General features: G+C 41.1%; 1 protein-coding gene across 1 annotated transcript; it reads right to left on the bottom strand.

Moving 5' to 3' along the window:
- Window positions 1–7554: 7554 nt before the first annotated feature.
- Window positions 7555–8175, bottom strand: LOC124699569 (30S ribosomal protein S17, chloroplastic-like). The gene has a single exon (XM_047231851.1). It carries the CDS (start codon window positions 8095–8097, stop codon window positions 7675–7677), a length of 423 nt encoding a protein of 140 aa, XP_047087807.1. The 5' UTR covers window positions 8098–8175; the 3' UTR covers window positions 7555–7674.
- Window positions 8176–18977: the final 10802 nt, after the last annotated feature.

Here is an 18977-nt window from a genome sequence, read left to right as displayed (position 1 = left end):
ATTTTGCACCAGAAATCTTAGCAGAATCATATGTGCAGGTTATTCAATGGAAAAAAAGTTTAAATAATTGATATATAATTAGAAACATAATGTTTATTCTCGATTTTTTTGTTGAATGTCATCGATACTTGGTTGATAAGTTTGTTCTAATTCTTTTAGAAGAACCATACAGAAAGATTCCCTAGATGAAAGAAAAAATTTCTTAGACTTGGACTAAATTAGATATGCCAGCCATAAAAGACTTGTGTATTTAAAGTGTAAGGCTGAAGTAATTGGTAGATTGGACCATCGGACAAAATGTCTTATATTATATCTAGAAACATAGGTAGGTATATAATTATATTAAGAAATGTAACAAGGAACGTTATGGACTACACAGGACGAAATTGTACTTTGTTTAACTGTTATGTTGTAAAATAGTTTGAGGATACTTCCAATAGCTCTATGAGACAAAAAAAAAAAAACATCACCCACAAAGATTCAGTGTGGAGGTTGAATACAGTACTACTATCCAAGTAGATAGTAGAATGGTCGAAATAATCTGCACCTGAAACACACCGGAGGTAAATTCCAAAAACTGAAATTGCACAATAAGAGGTAAATTGCAGGAGAACTAATATATTTAACTGTTCCGCCCATGCATTCCAGGCGACTTGCGGCACATGAATACACGCGCGGCACCTCCATCCTTTGAGGTAGCAGCCAACCTTTCTTCAATTCAAATTGTTTCCTGTAACAAAAAATGGACCATATTTCAAAAGAAAAAGTAAGACTACTTGAAGTATCATGCATAACAGGCAATGAATTTATCCATGTAGCTACCAATGCAGAGAGTTGTGCTGGTAAAGTTACTATTGATTTATGGTTAGCTCGAATAAAGACTTAAACTTTGTTTAGCCAAGTACAACTCAAGAATTCAAAACTTCTGAAGGAAAACACATAATGGCTAATGAGAGTACAACATTCCACCTTAGATGTTCTTATCTGAACCTATTCAGGGCTAGTACTCAAGCATATTTTAATACGAACTACATCGTACATGATAATTTTTGCAAAACTTAAAGATAATAAGATGAATTGTACAAATTCTTTGCTTGATTTAAGTGCGCACATATGATATGTTCAAAAATTGAACTGAAAGGGTTTTTCCTACCAAACAAAACCAAGGAAATGACCTAGCTTCATAAGCCCTTAAAACAAACCAAGCACGTGAATAGATAGCATGGTGTATCTTTCATTTTTTTTATAATAGTAAATTTCTGGTGTTCATCTCGTGGAAAACAAGAACATGCTTCCAAGTGAAATAGCAAATTTGTCTAGCAATGAAAGTATGGATTTACACAAGCCAATGCTCACCTGTGAAATGATGATTCCTTATTCTTGTATATGGCTTAATAAGCTTGAGGAAAACTTGAGTACTGATGTTGTTCAATAATTCTTCAAGTAATTAAGGATAAAAGGTACTTGCAGGCATTAAAGGAGTTCCAGAGAGGAAGGAAAAGCAAAAGATATAAGACTTCAGAAGGTTTCAAAAGTGTTACGGTTTGGACTCTTATCCATCAAAGGAATTCCCTTCAGACTCTATCATCATATTGGCAAGAATAAGGTATCTAATGTGCAGCGGAATCAAATTATGATAAGGATCAATGCGAATCCTGCAATTACCATTGATCTCCTCGACAACTCCTTCAGTTGATATCTTCTATGTGTATGATATTGAAAATCACCATTGTATACAGTAAGAAGGATGATGGAAGTGTGTTCAAACCAAGTAAAAGCAGCAGAACCATTGTCTAGTCCTGCATTTCTTTATTGAGGTGTAATAATTTAGCTGAACTGGGGAGAAATCATCCTTGGTCTCTGCTTTTGATTTGGCAGAAAGATTCCTGGACTTTGATCTGCTAGATATCTCCTCCTCTAAGATACATGAACCTCTATTGAATGGGGAATTTGAGGTAAAGAACATAGGCCATGTAAATGCCAAAACACTCTGGTTTTGTCAATCAAAAAAATCCCAAAGACCATATCAAGGGAAAGTGCACAAAAACTATCAATTAGATGACAATAATTTGTAAAACATAAAGCTATAGAACAAAACCTAACTTTCTAGTAATAAAAAAAGTTTGCAGTCATATCTTGGTATAAAATTAAACTGATAAACGTAACTTATCAATCGAGAGAAATTCAAGCCGTAAAACATCAGAAGCATACAACATGTATACACCTACTACAGATATGGCACTTGCAAAGAGGGATACCTCAAGAGGCATAATCGACATCTCTTACTCTGCCTTGATTTGAGCACCTTTAAATTTTAACCTTTTTTGTTTCAATGTCTTCTCAAAGCTGTTGTACCATTAAAAACTGGCAGTCAAGAGCCATTGCAGAGAAAAAACAAATGAAAGGTATATTTCATCTGTTCTAATTTCCAATATGCAACTGAGTTTCGTATAGCATGATTGACCCAAGGGAATTTATTTTGAGAATGTGTGTGAGTAAGGGCACAAATAAAAGGAAGTCAGAATTTAGTGAAGGTATGAAGAACACTGACATTGTCGACCACAACTAAGTTGGGCAGTCCTACCAGGCAAACCTACAAGACAACATTTCACTTCGATGATTGGGAAAGCAAACAAAGGCTGATGATGGAAACAAATCTTCAAAATAAGATTATTTTCACCCAAAAATCGTATAAACCTATAAATTTTTTGAGGATCTCTGGACTGGAAAAGAAATGCAATCGTATAACACCACAAGACAAAATCATACTGAAAGGAATATATCTTGCACATTGTTCCTTTATTTATCTAATTCATTAGGAAAATATGAACAACACTTAACTGTCCATTCACAGGAATACATGTCCCGTGCTCTTCTCTTCTGTAGAGCCAACGAATTGCTGAAATCGAATATTCTCTTTCTTTTCTCCTACAGAAACCAATTGATTATTATACATGTATACATTCAGACAGCTAACAACAACAAAATATTACTAAGGCTACTTCGTATGCCTTGTGTTCAGATTATGAACGGTGCTAGCATTCTTCTTGAATCGCACTGAGCTAACAACACAATTTCAGCCTCGATTCTCCAAAATAATTTCAGTATAAACACAACGTATGCCTTGCAGAATGAAGGAAAATGAGATCGACCTTGCGGGGATGTCGATTTGGTTTGCACGTCCGCATGAGGAGGGGGCAATGAAGATGGCGGCCGATCTCGGACAGTGGCGGTGGATATCCTTTACATGCCGCGTTCGCGGAAGACGATGAAGGAGGAGGAGGCAGATTACCCAAGGCTGGCGTTACCCGAGGCTGCGGCGGGCCAAAGCCTCCATCTCCGCGGCGGCAGCACCACCAAGGTAGGCGGTCGGAGACTGCGGTGGCTCGGCGGGCCAACACCTCCATCTCCAACCGGAGGAGCAGATATGATCCCCATTGTAAACCAACCAATCCGATCTATGGAGCGTGTATGGGCTGAAGCGACGACGGCGGAGGCAAGATAAGCCCCTCCCGTCGAAGGCGGGCTCGCGCGGCGACCTACTCGGAGGCGGGCTCGCGCAGCAGCGGTGGCGCCCGGCAGACTCCCGTTGCGGCGGCGGACAGGGAAGCGTGAGGGGCTCGCGAGTGGAAGACGGTTTGGCAGAGATGGTGACGGTTCCGTTAAAAAAGGACGTCCCTCTCGCTCGTTCAGATTTAGCGCTGGTGCGGGCGATCGGACAATGGTCCGCTCCGAAAACGTAGTACCGTAGGATATCTGATGTACGGCTAAGATGACTTGGATCACCACCCTCTCTCCCTTTTAATAGTAGTGGTGATATACTGTATAATGTGGACTATTGGGCCAAATTCTTAGGGTGGGCTTACACCCTGTTGGCTAACTGTGACCAAAAGCCTTGGGAGCGCCTATCCACCGCATGTAGCAGGAGCGAAGGGTTGCTCCGCTTAAGCTTCTTCCTCTCGGGCCGCTCCAATGGTGACCCAATAAATCTACTGTTTTTTTCTTTCTTTTCTTCCGTTCAGTTTAGATTCAAAATTCGAACAAAATTTAAAATGGAACAAACTCAAAACCGAACAATTTGAAAACAAAGAATTTAAAATTGAAAAAAATTCAGATTTATACAAATTTCAGATTTGAACAAATTTCGAATTTGAACAAATTTCGAATTTGAACAAATTTCGAATATGAACAAATTTCGAATATGAACATTTTTTAAATCAAGAAAAAAAACAAATCTGAAAAAATTTCGAAATCAGCAAAACTAGCAAAAACTGAAAAGAAACAAACAAGAACCGAAAAACCTGAGGAAGCTTGAGAAAACCGGAAACCAAAGGGAAAAACCGTACAAGCTAGGTGCTAATGGGCCGGTCCACCCCGTCCGTCATTTTAGGCAGGAGCGAATGGCTACCGCTATGAGTGCGGAATAGGGATTGCCGAAAACCTTGCCTGCTTGGCTGCCGCCGCCAATAGGCACTACCAGATTCGCTCCCGCTATGAGCGGGGAATAGGGATTGCCGAAAACCTGCTTGCCTGCTTGGCTGCTGCCGCTAGTAGGCACCACCATGCATGGTCAACCCAATTCAGCACTACCAACTGAACCAGTTCATCCACAATATATGTGCATTGGATACACAGCATTCACCAGATGTACAACTAACTAAGTTCCACAAATTTTTTGCCATAGGGTAAGAAAGTATCTGATGATGCAGTGGCCAAAAAGAAAAAGAAAAAAGAGAGATATGAAAACATAGATGACTGTAGTCTGTAGAGTCATCTGTAGTTTTGTACCACAAAGAATACATGCTTTGCTACCTAAATCGCAAAGATCCCCGACCTCTGCATGAGACCTATGCCACCACCGTGTGAAGATATGCTAACTGGGTAACTCAATGGCTAAAGGTTATGCAGACAAACACACGCCCACCCCCAAAAGAATGCAACATTCAAAATGGAACGCAAAATATCAGAATTTAAGATTATGTAATACAGTAATACTGACACTGAAAATGAAGTACGTGTACAGTAGAAGGAGAACTAATCTTGAACATAAACAGGGTTGCTGAAACAAAGTGGGGAAAGAGGCATGAATTTCTCATTTAAGATGCTCAATCTGGCAAGGCAACCAATGCCAACGTGAGCACAGAATATCATGAATAGAAGCCTTGAGTCTAAAATATTTAAATGACCTCTGCTGTTGAAGTATCTCATGCTAGTAGTGAGCATCACTAGTGAATGAAGTGGGCTGACAGACAGCGAAAGAAAAGAACCAAAACTAGCCAAACCCAGCATGAACATCAACATCCGAACGGATCACCCAAATGGAAGTCACGACCATGCTTGATGTCCCACACATAGAGGACACATTTATCAAAACTATACTTGTCCACTTCAATCTATGTTTCTGAAACTTTTTGATACTGCACTGTAATTTCAGCTTATCTACAATTGTTATCTGCAATTAGGGTTCACTAGTATATATGCTTGTATGCTTTCTAAAAAAATTTAGAGTAACATGTTTCCAGATAAAGAAATGGTTAAAATATCTCTTCAGAGACCGAGTCGATATCCTGAAGGAGAATTATTTTCAAAGAGAGGAAGTACTATTTCATTGAACTTGCAATTAATACAGCTGAAGCAAGGAACTCGTACTCTGAATTACCTGTTGTCCTTAAGATATCCGATTTTGAAAGGTGTATCCCACGTTCTGACAGTTGAAGTAATTTCACAGCTTCAAGGTTGGTACTTCAACTTTCTAGCTAGATATGAAATTTTTGGTATTTATAGATAAACCATCAAGCAAAGAGCTTATACTTTACACATGCGAAAAGTATAGATTGATTTACTAATAAGTTCAAATTTTCCATCATGAGAATTTAATTCAGCACTCAAAAGAACTGTTAAGCAAATTACAGTGCGGAAGAAAGAACGTCAGTGATACAAGAAGGGATCAAGAGGTATCTGGCAAGGATTTCTTGGTCAGGATGTTCACCGGAGTGGAGCTTCTTCACCATAGATTTTTTACCGACCTCAGCCACTGGGCAATGATCAATAGGGCATAACCCCAATTATCCTTCTTCATTGTAAAGGGAAATCCCGGGTAACCGTCTCAAACAAATCTCACAGTTGGGACAGTAAAAAACAAATGATAGATAGACTAATGTATGACAAAGAACAAGAGAAATAATTTGCATCCTTTAGGTTTTACAAGTTGTACGTTTAGGATAAATCGATCAGATGTATTCCCAGCATTGTCACCGTTTGATCTGTTTACTAGCGCCACGCTCCTTTTTTTAGCTATTTTTATATCCAATCTGGAGAACTTGATGGCTCAAGGTATATTATGTGGCTAAATATCCTTCAAAAAATTGCCATGTGCAAAATAAAACATAAACCGAAATTGAAGCATATGTAGAAATTGATAGAAATTAGTTGCACAGTACAAGAAAAGCTATGCAAAAAATAGAGCCACATGAAAAATTCACAAACAATGAAGCTAGGCGTTTGAATTTTCAGTTACGATACTCAACCTAGTAGCAGTCAATGACAAGATACACAAATAAATTTCAAGAGTACACATTTATATCAGATAACACCTCGGCTCTTAAAGTATGTCATGCTTGTAAAGATGGACAGCTATAATCTTCAACTGTAGCTATACAACGTTACTGAAAAATGTGCATGGCTACAAATTCCAGAGTTGTCAGACAGTATATCACAAAATTGAGGGCAGAGCTAGCTTGCTTATATCATCATATGTTACATGGTTCCAGAATAATAAAAATAATAAACAGAACTACAAACACAAGAACTTATCAAGTTTAGAGAATCTACAGCATAAGACAAGCACGACGACTAGAATAACATCTCAGAATATGAAACCTACATTCAACTGAGATAATCAACAATAGCTCCTCGAAGGACCAAGCCCAATGTTAATGTCTGCGTATGAAGGGGTCGTTTTGATCCTGGAGTTGCTTGATACCCCAAACATTACTGAGACATCTATCAGTTCTAAAATAAAGATGAGCACCTCTTGAAGCACTTTTCTCAAACTGAAGCGTCCTCCGATGTTCTGCAATAAACTCCTCACTAATGTCTGTAGATACAATCTGCAGTGTCATTGACTCTAGCAGTAGTTTCGCCTTCAATAGAAAGAATGTGACAAACTGAACTTCGGACAAACTGAACTGAACTTAGGAATGTAAGACAATAGGTGACAAATGACACATAGTTGAGAATCTTAAGTCCAATGCAATCACTTTGGTTATAGCAAGGCAGGTGCACACTGGAATACTACTATGCATCACCCCTTCGTTTAAAACTGATGATATATTCAGTTTCTAGATCAACTTTGATGTAGCACAACATTTTCAGAGAGAACTCTGATATAGTAGAAGTTACATCAGATAAAGAGAACATGCAGCAATATCTTTGTTCATGCAACTGTGCAACAACTGCTTGTTTGATTCTTCATCATCGGTGTGCTAGGTAAATGCAGAGAACGCAATCATATACTAGTTTGGTAGTAACAAAATTCGTCCTCCAAAGAGAAACTAGTTCTGAAGCTCAGTGGAGTTCATTCATCCATTCAGTCTACAGAGTAGGAATCATACACAGAAGCAAATGGAAAGGGAACAGACTGGGGAAATGCAGCAGCCATCACCATCGTCACCATCACTGGGCCGCCGCCTCCTCCACCTGCTCACCATCGACGTCAGACTCGAGCGGGGGCAGGAGCTGGGCCTTGCGGCGGGTGTCCCGCGGCGGGACGGGGACGGCGAGGAAATGCTTGGTCTTGGAGATGGGGCGGGAGCGGAGGAGCTCCACCACGTCGCCCACCTTGAACTGGTTGTCCGGGTCGTGCGCCTGGTACTTCTTCTTGATGCGCTCCCGGCGGTGGTACTTGGGGTGCGGTGCCAGACGCACCACCTCCACCCCCACCGTCTTGTCCGCCTTCGTCGTCACCACGCGGCCCGTCAGCTGCTTCGCCGCCGAGATCCGGCCAAGCAGCGCCGGCCGAGCAGCCATGGCGCCGCCCGCATTGCTGGGCGTGAGGTGGAGCTGGAGCGGGGACACGAAGGAGGAGCCGAGCAGCATCTTCTTCTTCTTCCTGGCTCGGAATTTCTTTCTTTATCCCAGATGTTGGGTTGGGGATAGATAAGGTGAGCACGCGACGTCGTGACGTACCCAGGGCACACTAGGCATGGAAAATACCAGGCCGTGCACCCGTTTTTCCTAATATTAAAAATAATGCTATTTAAATAGTTTTTAAAAATTAAAATAATTTTTTCATGTACATATTTTGTTGATACTTACTTGTGTAAGTTTCACGGAAAAAAACAATTTTATATGGCCTACACGAAAATGATAAAATGTCTAAATGATACTATAATAATTGGTTTTGTATGATCACAGAAATAGGAATTTCTATTTTCACATTTATGTGTAGGTCACGCATGATCATTTTTTTGTGCCAAAATCTGCACAAGTAAATGTCAACGTAATATATACACGCGTGCTCGGCTATTGCTCCATGAAAACCGCTGCCTGCAGCATAACGGTGCAAATTAGGACGAATCACCTATGTTATGTTGCATCTTTACCTTGACTATTATATTGTTACATGTGAGTTTCATTATATCTTTTAAATCACATCTACTAATGCACAACTACAAAACAAACCTCAAGCCCAGGCCTATCTCCAACCATCGATACACAACCATACACAAGAAAACATTGGTCCGGTGAGACAAGAGTTAAACGAGGACTAGAAGTTTCGCCTGAGTGATCTTACATCAAAAGTGATCTTCCCGTGGATTCGATAATAGGATCTATGGCAAAAAGTATTAGTACTACAATCCGCATTCCGGATCGAATGTATCAGGGAGCCCTGGAGCATGGACTCTAATAGCACTTTTCGCCATGTGTGGGTGTGTGTCATGTTACTGTAGCACAGATGTGTGTTCCATAAGGGCATGCGTGTAATTTTCTTGTTTACATCTGCTTTTTATATTTTCACCTACTGGTAGTGTCTTCTGGCTCTACATTTGTTTAATGCAATGAAGAGCGTTAAAAAATAAAGATAGATGTAGGTGTTCTCTTCCCCTATACATACTACACAATATTCAGCGTTACATGAAGCAAGCTCTACTATTCCAATCATTGGCACACCCAAAAAATCTCACTCCACCTCTTTCCTTTTACACTTCCATGCATAACAAGTGTCAATTTCCCAAAAATGATACATGTAATAGAAGAGAAAAAATGGAGGCCACGCTAGGGATATGAGGCATCGGAAAAGAAGTATGTGTAGGTAAGTGGCTTTGACGAGTTTTTATGGCAGTGAACCCTAGCCATAGGCTCACAACTAGCCACCGAATAGTCCCAGCAATCTGCACTTCATCTTCCTCCTAGACGAAGTCATCAAACTCTTCTTCACCAATATCTAACCGATCAAACACGAAGTCTATACCCACATCACCTTGCGCCATAGAACATTCAATAGCAACTGCGGGAGGTATCTCTATGCTAGACGACCTCTTCCCTTGCTCCATGTCCAAACTTCCATCGGCAGCAGAAGAGGACGATCTAGTCTCAGACATGGTAGTTGAAGAACGGAAACCCTAAACTTCAACACGATGAACCCACATGAACTAGACATGCCAACCGAAGTCTACCTATATAGGCTGGATCGCGGGAAAGCGAGAAGAGAGAGGGGACAACGAGGGTGGGATCTGGATGGAAGTGGAGAAGTACGAGAACTTACCGCCGAGTTGCCAGCGGGAGGACTAAAACCCTATCAGGTACAATACATCCGACTAGGTTGTCGAAGTGTATTATAGACATGTGTTCCATAAGGGCATGTGTGTAATTTTCTTGTTTACCTCTTCTCTTTTCTTTACTGGTAACCTGCTAGTAGGCTCTTCTGGCTCTACATTTGTATAATGCAATGAAAGGATTTAAAAGAAATAAAGTTAGAGGTAGGTGTTCTCTTCACCTATACATACTACACAATATTCAAGCTCTACTATTCCATTCCTTGGCACACCCGAAAAATCTCACTCAACCTCTTTCCTTCAACACCTCCATGCATAACAAGTGGTAATTTCCAAATATGATGTAATAGAAGAGAAAAAAGAATGGAGGACACTCTAGGGATAAGAGACATCGGAAAAGAAGTACGTATGGGTAAGTGGCTTTAACGAGGTAGTACTTGAAACTTCTCGTGTAACATAGATGAGAGTGGTATCATAGTCATGTTAGCATTATCGGCTGAAAACCAAACTAGCATTTTAGCAGTCTATCGTTTTCGACAGTCGGGCATGCTATGCTATTACTTCATGGGTGCATGTGCGAATTAGGTTCTGACATCTAGAAATTGGAAACTGGCTGGTTTAGAAACTAGCTAGAATATCACCGGGCGGTGGTTTGCGTCAAGCACACCCTTCCCATTAGCATCATTGTAATAAGATCCTTCGAGTGCTCGAGATTTAATTTGGCATCACCGATACGTCCAAAACGTATCTACTTTCCCGAACACTTTTGCTATTGTTTTGCCTCTAATTTGTGTATTTTGGATGCAACTAACACGGACTAACGCTGTTTTCAGCAGAATCGTTACGGTGTCTCGTTTTTGTGCGAGAAATCCAACTTTCGGGAAAAACCTCGGGATTTTGACGAAAGGGCCTATTTTCCCAGAATATCGGCGGAGCCAGAAGGACAAGTAAGGTGGAGGCCCGAGGGCCCCACACCATATGGCGGCGCGGCCGGGGGCCCGCGCGGCCATGTGGTGTGGCCCCTCGGCTGGCCTCCGACGCCCTCCTTCGGACTACTTATTCGCCTCGACCTAAAAACGCACAGAGAGAAGTCGAAGTCGCCAGAAACCCTCCAGAACGCCGCCACATCGCGAAACTCCGTCTCGGGAGCCAGAAGTCTCCGTTCTGGCACTCCGCCGGGACGGGGATTGGAGGAGATCATCACCGCCATCACCGCCAACGCCTCTACATCAACCAGCCATGTTTCCCCCATCCATGTGTGAGTAATTCCCCGCTTGTAGGCCGAAGGGGATGGTAGGGATTGGATGAGATTGGTCATGTAATAGCATAAGATTGTTAGGGCATAGTGCCTAGTATCCGTAGATGGTACTTTTATGATATTGTTGCAACTTGTTATGCTTAATGCTTGTCACTAGGGCCCGAGTGCCATGATCTCAGATCTGAACATGTTATTGATTCATGAAGATATTCGTTGTTTATGATCTTACCTGCAAGTTGTATACACATGTCTGATGGGGTTCGTAGCATAGAAAACAAAAATTTTCCTACCGCAAGACGAATAAATCCAAGATCTAATCTATGGAACACCCAAGATCTAATCTACAAGATCGAAGCAACGAGATTGATAAGATACTAACCCTTGATGATCCATATGAATCTTATTGTTGATGTAGACGATCATCCCCAGTGCTGCAATCCGGCAGCACTTCCGTACTCGGTCGCGCGTACGGTGTCGATGAAGCCCTTCCTCTCCCCGTTCCAGCGGGCAGCGGAGGTGTTGTAGATCCCCTCGGAATCCCAGCAGCACGACGGCGTGGTGGTGGAGGTGGAGGAGAAATTCCTGCAGGGCTTCGCCAAGCCTGCGCAGGAAGGAGGAGGGAGAGAGGGGCGGCTAGGGCTTGGGGGATGGTGTGCTGCGCCCCAGCCCTCCCCTCCCTCTTATATAGGCGTGGGGGGCTGCCTTGGCCCCCCCCTCCAAGCCTTTGGGTCAGCCAAAACAAGGGGGAAACTTCCCCCCAAGTTAAGCCCCTATTTTCAAGGGATTTGATCTTATCCACTTGGTACAGCCACATGGGCCTTAGGGGCTGGTGTGCATGGCCCATGTGGGCCTATGCGACCCCTCCAGTCCATGTTGGTCGTCCGGGATAGGTGGGCCCCACTATGGTACCCTCCGGAACCTTCTAGAACCTCCGGTACAATACCGAAAAATCCCGAACTTTTCCGGTAACCCCGAAAATGACTTCCCATATATGAATCTTATTCTCCGGACCATTCCGGACCTCCTCGTGATGTCCTGGATCCCATCCGAGACTCCGAACAAACTTCGTCTCCATACCATATTCCATATCTACTTATGCGACATCGAACCTTAAGCGCGTCACCCTACGGTTCGCGAACTATGCAGACATGGTCGAGACTCCTCTCCGAGCAATAACCAATAGCGGGATCCGGAGATCCATAATGGCTCCCACATATTCAACGATGACTTAGTGATCGATTGAACCATTTACATACGATGCCGATTCCCTTTGTCACGCGATATTTTACTTGTCCGAGGTTCGATCATCGGTATCTCCATACCTTGTTCAACCTCGTTACCGACAAGTACTCTTTACTCGTACCGTGGTATGTGATCTCTTATGAACCATTCATATGCTTGCAAGCTAATCAGATGACATCCCACCGAGAGGGCCCAGAGTATATCTATCCGTCATCAGGATGGACAAATCCCACTATTGATCCATATGCCTCAACTCACACTTTCCAAATACTTAATCCCACCTTTATTGTCACCCATTTACGCAATGACGTTTGATGTAATCAAAGTACCCTTCCGGTGTAAGTGATTTACATGATCTCATGGTCGAAGGACTAAGGCAACTATGTATCGAAAGCTTATAGCAAATTGAACTTAATGACTTGATCTTATGCTACGCTCATTTGGGTGTGTGTCCATTATATCATTCACCTAATGACATAACCTTGTTATTAATAACATCCAATGTTCATGATCACGAAACAATGATCATCCATTAATCAACAAGCTAGTTATAAAAGAGGCTTACTAGGGACTCCTTGTTGTTTACATAACACACATGTATCAATGTTTCGGTTAATACAATTATAGCATGGTATGCAAACATTATCATAAACGCAAAGATATATTATAATAACTATTTTATTATTGCCTCTTGGGCATATCTCCAACAGTCTCCCACTTGCACTAGAGTCAATAATCTAGTTTACATATGTAAAGATATAACACCTTGGCCTTCTGGTGCTTATCATGTTTTGCTCACGGGAGAGGTTTCAGTCAACGGATCCGACATGCTCGAAACGTATGTATTTTGCAATTTATTTGCGTCTCAACGCATCACTCATTTTCCAAATGAGTCCGCATTAATTGTATATGCTTAGTCCTCCGGTGGAACCTTAATTCCGCGGTCCGAAATAAGTCACTAATATTGTCACACACAATATAGCTTCAAAGTTCGACAACTGTCGGAACTACACCAAGTTCTCAAAGAACTCCTCGACTTAACATCATCGAGTCATTGTCAAAACAATGACATACTCTGCCTTCATTTGTAGAATCCGTCACAATATTTAGAACTCATCTAAATCTAGCATAGACATATTCTAGCTCATTGTGCTACCTTTTAAATAACACTTAGCCTAATTGAGATTGAAATTTTATTTTTATATGTGATCAAAACAATATCGGTGCAACACCTTACAGCGATTTGTTTGTCATTACCCCATACAAAAACTATATATATATACCCTTGGTTCTTCTAAAGCACTCAGGGATATTCTTACTGTTGTCCAATGATCATTACATGAATCATTCCGGTATATGCTCGTAACACTTTAGAGCACAGGACATCTGACTTCGTACATATTATTCGTGATCTGAAATCACTCATGTGTATTTACTCATCGAGTGTCAAATACACTCAAGTCTTGTTAAACCTTCACATGAAAAGAACATCTTCTTAACATTTTGATTTGAACTACTTCAATATTCATTCTATGTACTTTAACTTAAACTTATTATGTGTTTCAATCTATCTTCATAGATCTTGACACTAAATATGTTTCAATTCATATCCTTTCATTGATGTTAATTCTCAATGAAACCTTTTAATCAATTTTATAATTACACTATTTATAATCAACGATATGTCATCTACATAAAGTATTACAAATATGTCTCAGCGCTCCCACTTAATTTCTTGCAAATGCAAGCATCTTCATCGTTTCTGATGAAATCAAAACTCTTTGATTATTTCATCCGGTGAAGATTCCAACTCCGCGATACTTACTTCATCCAATTGAAGTTTGTATACCTATCTAGTATTCCCGGACCTGCAAAACTCTTGGTTGTATACTGGTATACATCCTTCATACATACTTCGGTAAGGAATGTATTTACGCCATCCCTGCTATCATATCTCATAAAAGAAATATGTAGCGATTACTAGAATAATCCACATAGACTATAAGCATTGCCACGGAAGATCTAATCTTATCGTAGTCAACTCTTTGAACTTTGTCGTAAACAACTTTTCGATAAGTCAAGCTTCTTTAAGGATATTCCATCCAAGTCCATCTATTTTATAGATCCATTTACTTTCAAAAAGTATTCACCTATCTTGGATTTCATGGCGCATAGCCATTTTAACGGAGTCGAGGCCCATCATAACTTCTTTGTATGTAGTTGGTTTATCATTGTTCAAAATCAATCCTTTGTTCACAAATCATTCATTTGATCACAAAGTAAACCATATCTACAAGGTTCAATAGGTACTTTGATCTCCATGACTATAACACTTTATAGGCATGGGAGCCATGATCTTCGTAGCTGCTTCCGGAACCATTTCCGATGCTCGTGCTACTCGATCATCACGCTCAGGTTCATGAACCTTATCAAGTTCCATTGTCCTCCCACTCAAATACTTCGCTAGAAAACAATTTCTTGGAAATAAGCAAGTAACATCAACAAACACTTTTGTCTTTTACTTAATAGTGGAAAGAATTCCCAATCAATTCTCTGGGATAACCAACAAAGAGATTCATCCGATTTTGGTTGTAAACTCATTTACTTATGCTACGCATACCAAAATCTAAGAAAGGACTATTAGGGTTTATACCCATGCCATAACTCATATGGTGTCATTTCAACGGATTATGATGACGCTCTATTTAGTGTAAAAGCGGTAGTCTCTAAAGCATAATCCACAAAATATAATGGCATCATTTTATTTTATCTCATCATTAACCCAACAGGTTTGGATACGTCTCTCGGATACTTCATCATCACTATGATGCTCCAAGAAACGTGAGTTGTAGAACAATTTCATAACTCTCTTAGATGTTCGCTAAAACTCGTAATTCAAATATTTCCACCATGATCCAATCACAGATATTTGTCTTTTCTATTACGATGATTTCCACTTCATGCTGAAATTTATTTGAATCCATTCAAATGTTTCAAACTTCTTCCTTATCGAATAAATATATCCACATATATACACTCAATTCATTGTTGGAAGTTTTCATTAAGTAGAAGAATCTCCCGCACACAACTATGCTCAGTGAACAATATACATCATCATGTATGTTTCCACTAAGTTAGTTTCCCGTTCAACTCTTGGCCTATGAACGGTATTTAAGTCATTCTTTTAGAAGAGATTTGCAAGCGCCAAATGATTCAACAATCATATGACTCCAAAAATCCATTCAAATGGAGTTCCTTCATGCGTTCCTTTCTAACATGACCTAAATGGCGGTTCCACTAATGAGTGGAATTCATATCATTTGCCTTATGGCATTTTAGCATCAGTGTTATGCATGTGTGCTTCACCATAAAGATTTATAATAACTTATCCATCGTACATGGAATGCTGTTATAATTCGAACAACTCATTGTTTTCATTTAACCAGAACAAAACAACAATTATACAGTTCTTTATTATAAATCTGAATGGCTAGACAGAATGCCAACGATGAACATAATAACACTTTATTTTTGTTCCAGACGTGCATTCCTATCACATTCCTTTTCAGTCACTTAGGCCAATGTATTCTTGCATTGCGTTGTTTTGTATGACACCTCATACCAACCAATATGGTACTAATACCCAAGAATTCCATTTTGTGACCAAACAAGGAATACATTCACAACATGTATATCATCTATATACACCTGAGCTAGACTTTCTAGTCTTTTCTTTCTTTCTGCCAAAATATCTTTTGTAGTTTCTCTTTTAGTTTTCCTCATTCTCAGAAAAACACTTCACTTTCAATGACTTCTAAGTCCATTGGTCAAATACCAATAACCTTGAGGTTCTTGCTTTGAAGTTAATCATCATATGACAAGTGTTCCAGATTTCACTATTAGTAACTTTGTAATATGATGAACAATTTCACTCATAATTTTATCCATCATATCATGACGACTTTCCGAGACCATGTCTGTACATGCTAGGCTCGTAAAGTTTAACCTCAGTATTCGCATGTGCAAATCTGGCTTGCACCCGTTGTATGCACACGTAGAATCTATCACACCCGATCATCACGTGATGCTTCGAAACGACGAGTCTTAGCAACGGTGCATACTAAGGACGATCACTTCATGGATATGCGAATATCGTTAGTGCCCAACTAGTTGGAGGATTGGGACGCCTGGCGTCTTCAACCTTCGTACATTCCCATAAAACTTATGAGTTTATGTAGTCTCACTAGATTATATTCTATCATCTTGCAATAAGGTCTTAGATATCACATATATCTCATACCTTGATTATTTCTGAAAACAAAATTTCCAGCTCCTTACTTTTCAAACAGATTTGAACTTCAAGTTTTACGGAGGCAAGATGATTCTAGGTACTAATTGAAACCATTGTTCTTTGAATCATTAATGAGAGGTTTACTAAAAGTTTGCAATAGGACTTAATCATTTCTTGATTCTTTAACGATACGGTACCGAGTCCGTAGAGTTACTTGTCGGACTTAACAGATATTTCTATCTCAATTACAAGACTAGCGCATGGTAGAAAACGGATGCCAATTCTACAAATTTAATTCAAAATACTATTCAGACTATGTTCATGATAATTAGTTCATGTTTTAATCTAATTACTAATGAACTCCCACTTAATACAACATCCCTCATAGTTGTTAAGTGGCACACGATCCACATCCACTACACCAAAACCGATCATCACGTGAGATGATGTAGCTTCAATGGTGAACACCAACATGTTGATCATATCATCCATATGACTCGTGTTCAACCTTTCGGTTTCCGTTGTCCGAGGCCATGTCCGTACATGCTAGGCTCGTCAAGCAAACCCAAGTATTCCGCGTGTGCAAACATGGCTTACACCCGTTGTATGTGAACGTAGAGTCTATCACATCCGATCATCACGAGATGCTTCAAAACGACGAACCGTAGCAACGGTGCATACGAGGGGAGAACACTTTATTATCTTGATATTAATGTGAGGGATCATCTTATAATGCTACCGTCGCGATCTAAGCAAGATAAGATGCATAAAGGATTAACATCACATGCAATTCATAATATGTGATATGATATGGCCTTTCTTCTTGTGCTTTTGATCTCCATCTCCAAAGCACATGATCATGATCTCCATCATCACCAACATTGCACCAAGGTCCGTGGCGCCGCTTCATGGTTGTCCATCACTTATAGCTACTATGACAACTACTTGAAATAAAGCTATTACATGATGAATAGACACGCAGGTCTTTAACAAAAATTAAAGACAACCATTAGGCTCCTGCCGGTTGCCATAATACAAAAATGAACATCTCATACATCAAATATAATCATCATCACATCATGGCCATATCACATCACCAAACCACCGCAAAAACAAGTTAGACGCCTCTAATTTGGTTTGCATATTTTACGTGGTTTAGGGTTTTCGAGTAAGATCCAATCTACCTACGAACATGAACCACAACGGTGATACTAGTGTTGACAATAGAAGTGCAAATTACAATCTTCACTATGGTGGGAGAGACGAGACACCCGCAAAGCCACTTATGCAATACAAGTTGCATGTCAAGCGTGGAGCAAGTCTCATGAGACGCGGTCATGTAAAGTTAGCCCGGGCCGCTTCATCCCACCATCCCGCAAGAAGCAAAGTGCACAAACTAAAGCAACAAAAGCATCACCGCCCACAAAACCATTGTGTTCTACTCGTGCAACGAGATCTATGCATAGACATTGCTCTGATACCACTGATGGGGTTCGTAGCATAGAAAACAAAAATTTTCCTACCGCAAGACGAATAAATCCAAGATCTAATCTATGGAACACCCAAGATCTAATCTACAAGATCGAAGCAACGAGATTGATAAGATACTAACCCTTGATGATCCATATGAATCTTATTGTTGATGTAGACGATCATCCCCGAGTCTGCAATCCGGCGGCACTTCCGTACTCGGTCGCGCGTACGGTGTCGATGAAGCCCTTCCTCTCCCCGTTCCAGCGGGCAGCGGAGGTGTTGTAGATCCCCTCGGAATCCCGAGCAGCACGACGGCGTGGTGGTGGAGGTGGAGGAGAAATTCCTGCAGGGCTTCGCCAAGCTCCGCGCAGGAAGAAGGAGGAGGGAGAGAGGGGCGGCTAGGGCTTGGGGGGATGGTGTGCTGCGCCCCAGCCCTCCCTCCCTCTTATATAGGTGTGGGGGGGCTGCCTTGGCCCCCCCTCCAAGCCTTTGGGTCGGCCAAAACAAGGGGGGAAACTTCCCCCCCAAGTTAAGCCCCTATTTTCAAGGGATTTGATCTTATCCACTTGGTACAGCCACATGGGCCTTAGGGGGCTGGTGTGCATGGCCCATGTGGGCCTATGCGACCCCTCCGAGTCCATGTTGGTCGTCCGGGATAGGTGGGCCCCACTATGGTACGCTCCGGAACCTTCTAGAACCTCCGGTACAATACCGAAAAATCCTGAACTTTTCCGGTAACCCAGAAAATGACTTCCCATATATGAATCTTATTCTCCGGACCATTCCGGACCTCCTCGTGATGTCCTGGATCCCATCCGAGACTCCGAACAAACTTCGTCTCCATACCATATTCCATATCTACTTATGCGACATCGAACCTTAAGCGCGTCACCCTACGGTTCGCGAACTATGCGAACATGGTCGAGACTCCTCTCCG

This window comes from Lolium rigidum, chromosome 3 (genome assembly GCF_022539505.1).
Source record: "Lolium rigidum isolate FL_2022 chromosome 3, APGP_CSIRO_Lrig_0.1, whole genome shotgun sequence".
NCBI classification, from domain to species: domain Eukaryota; kingdom Viridiplantae; phylum Streptophyta; class Magnoliopsida; order Poales; family Poaceae; genus Lolium; species Lolium rigidum.
This window is presented reverse-complemented; position numbering and strand designations above follow the sequence as displayed.

Coding starts and splice junctions, on each gene's coding strand:
- LOC124699569 (XM_047231851.1), bottom strand. CDS start 8,097: ATGCTGCTCGGCTCCTCCTTCGTGTCCCCGCTCCAGCTCCACCTCACG.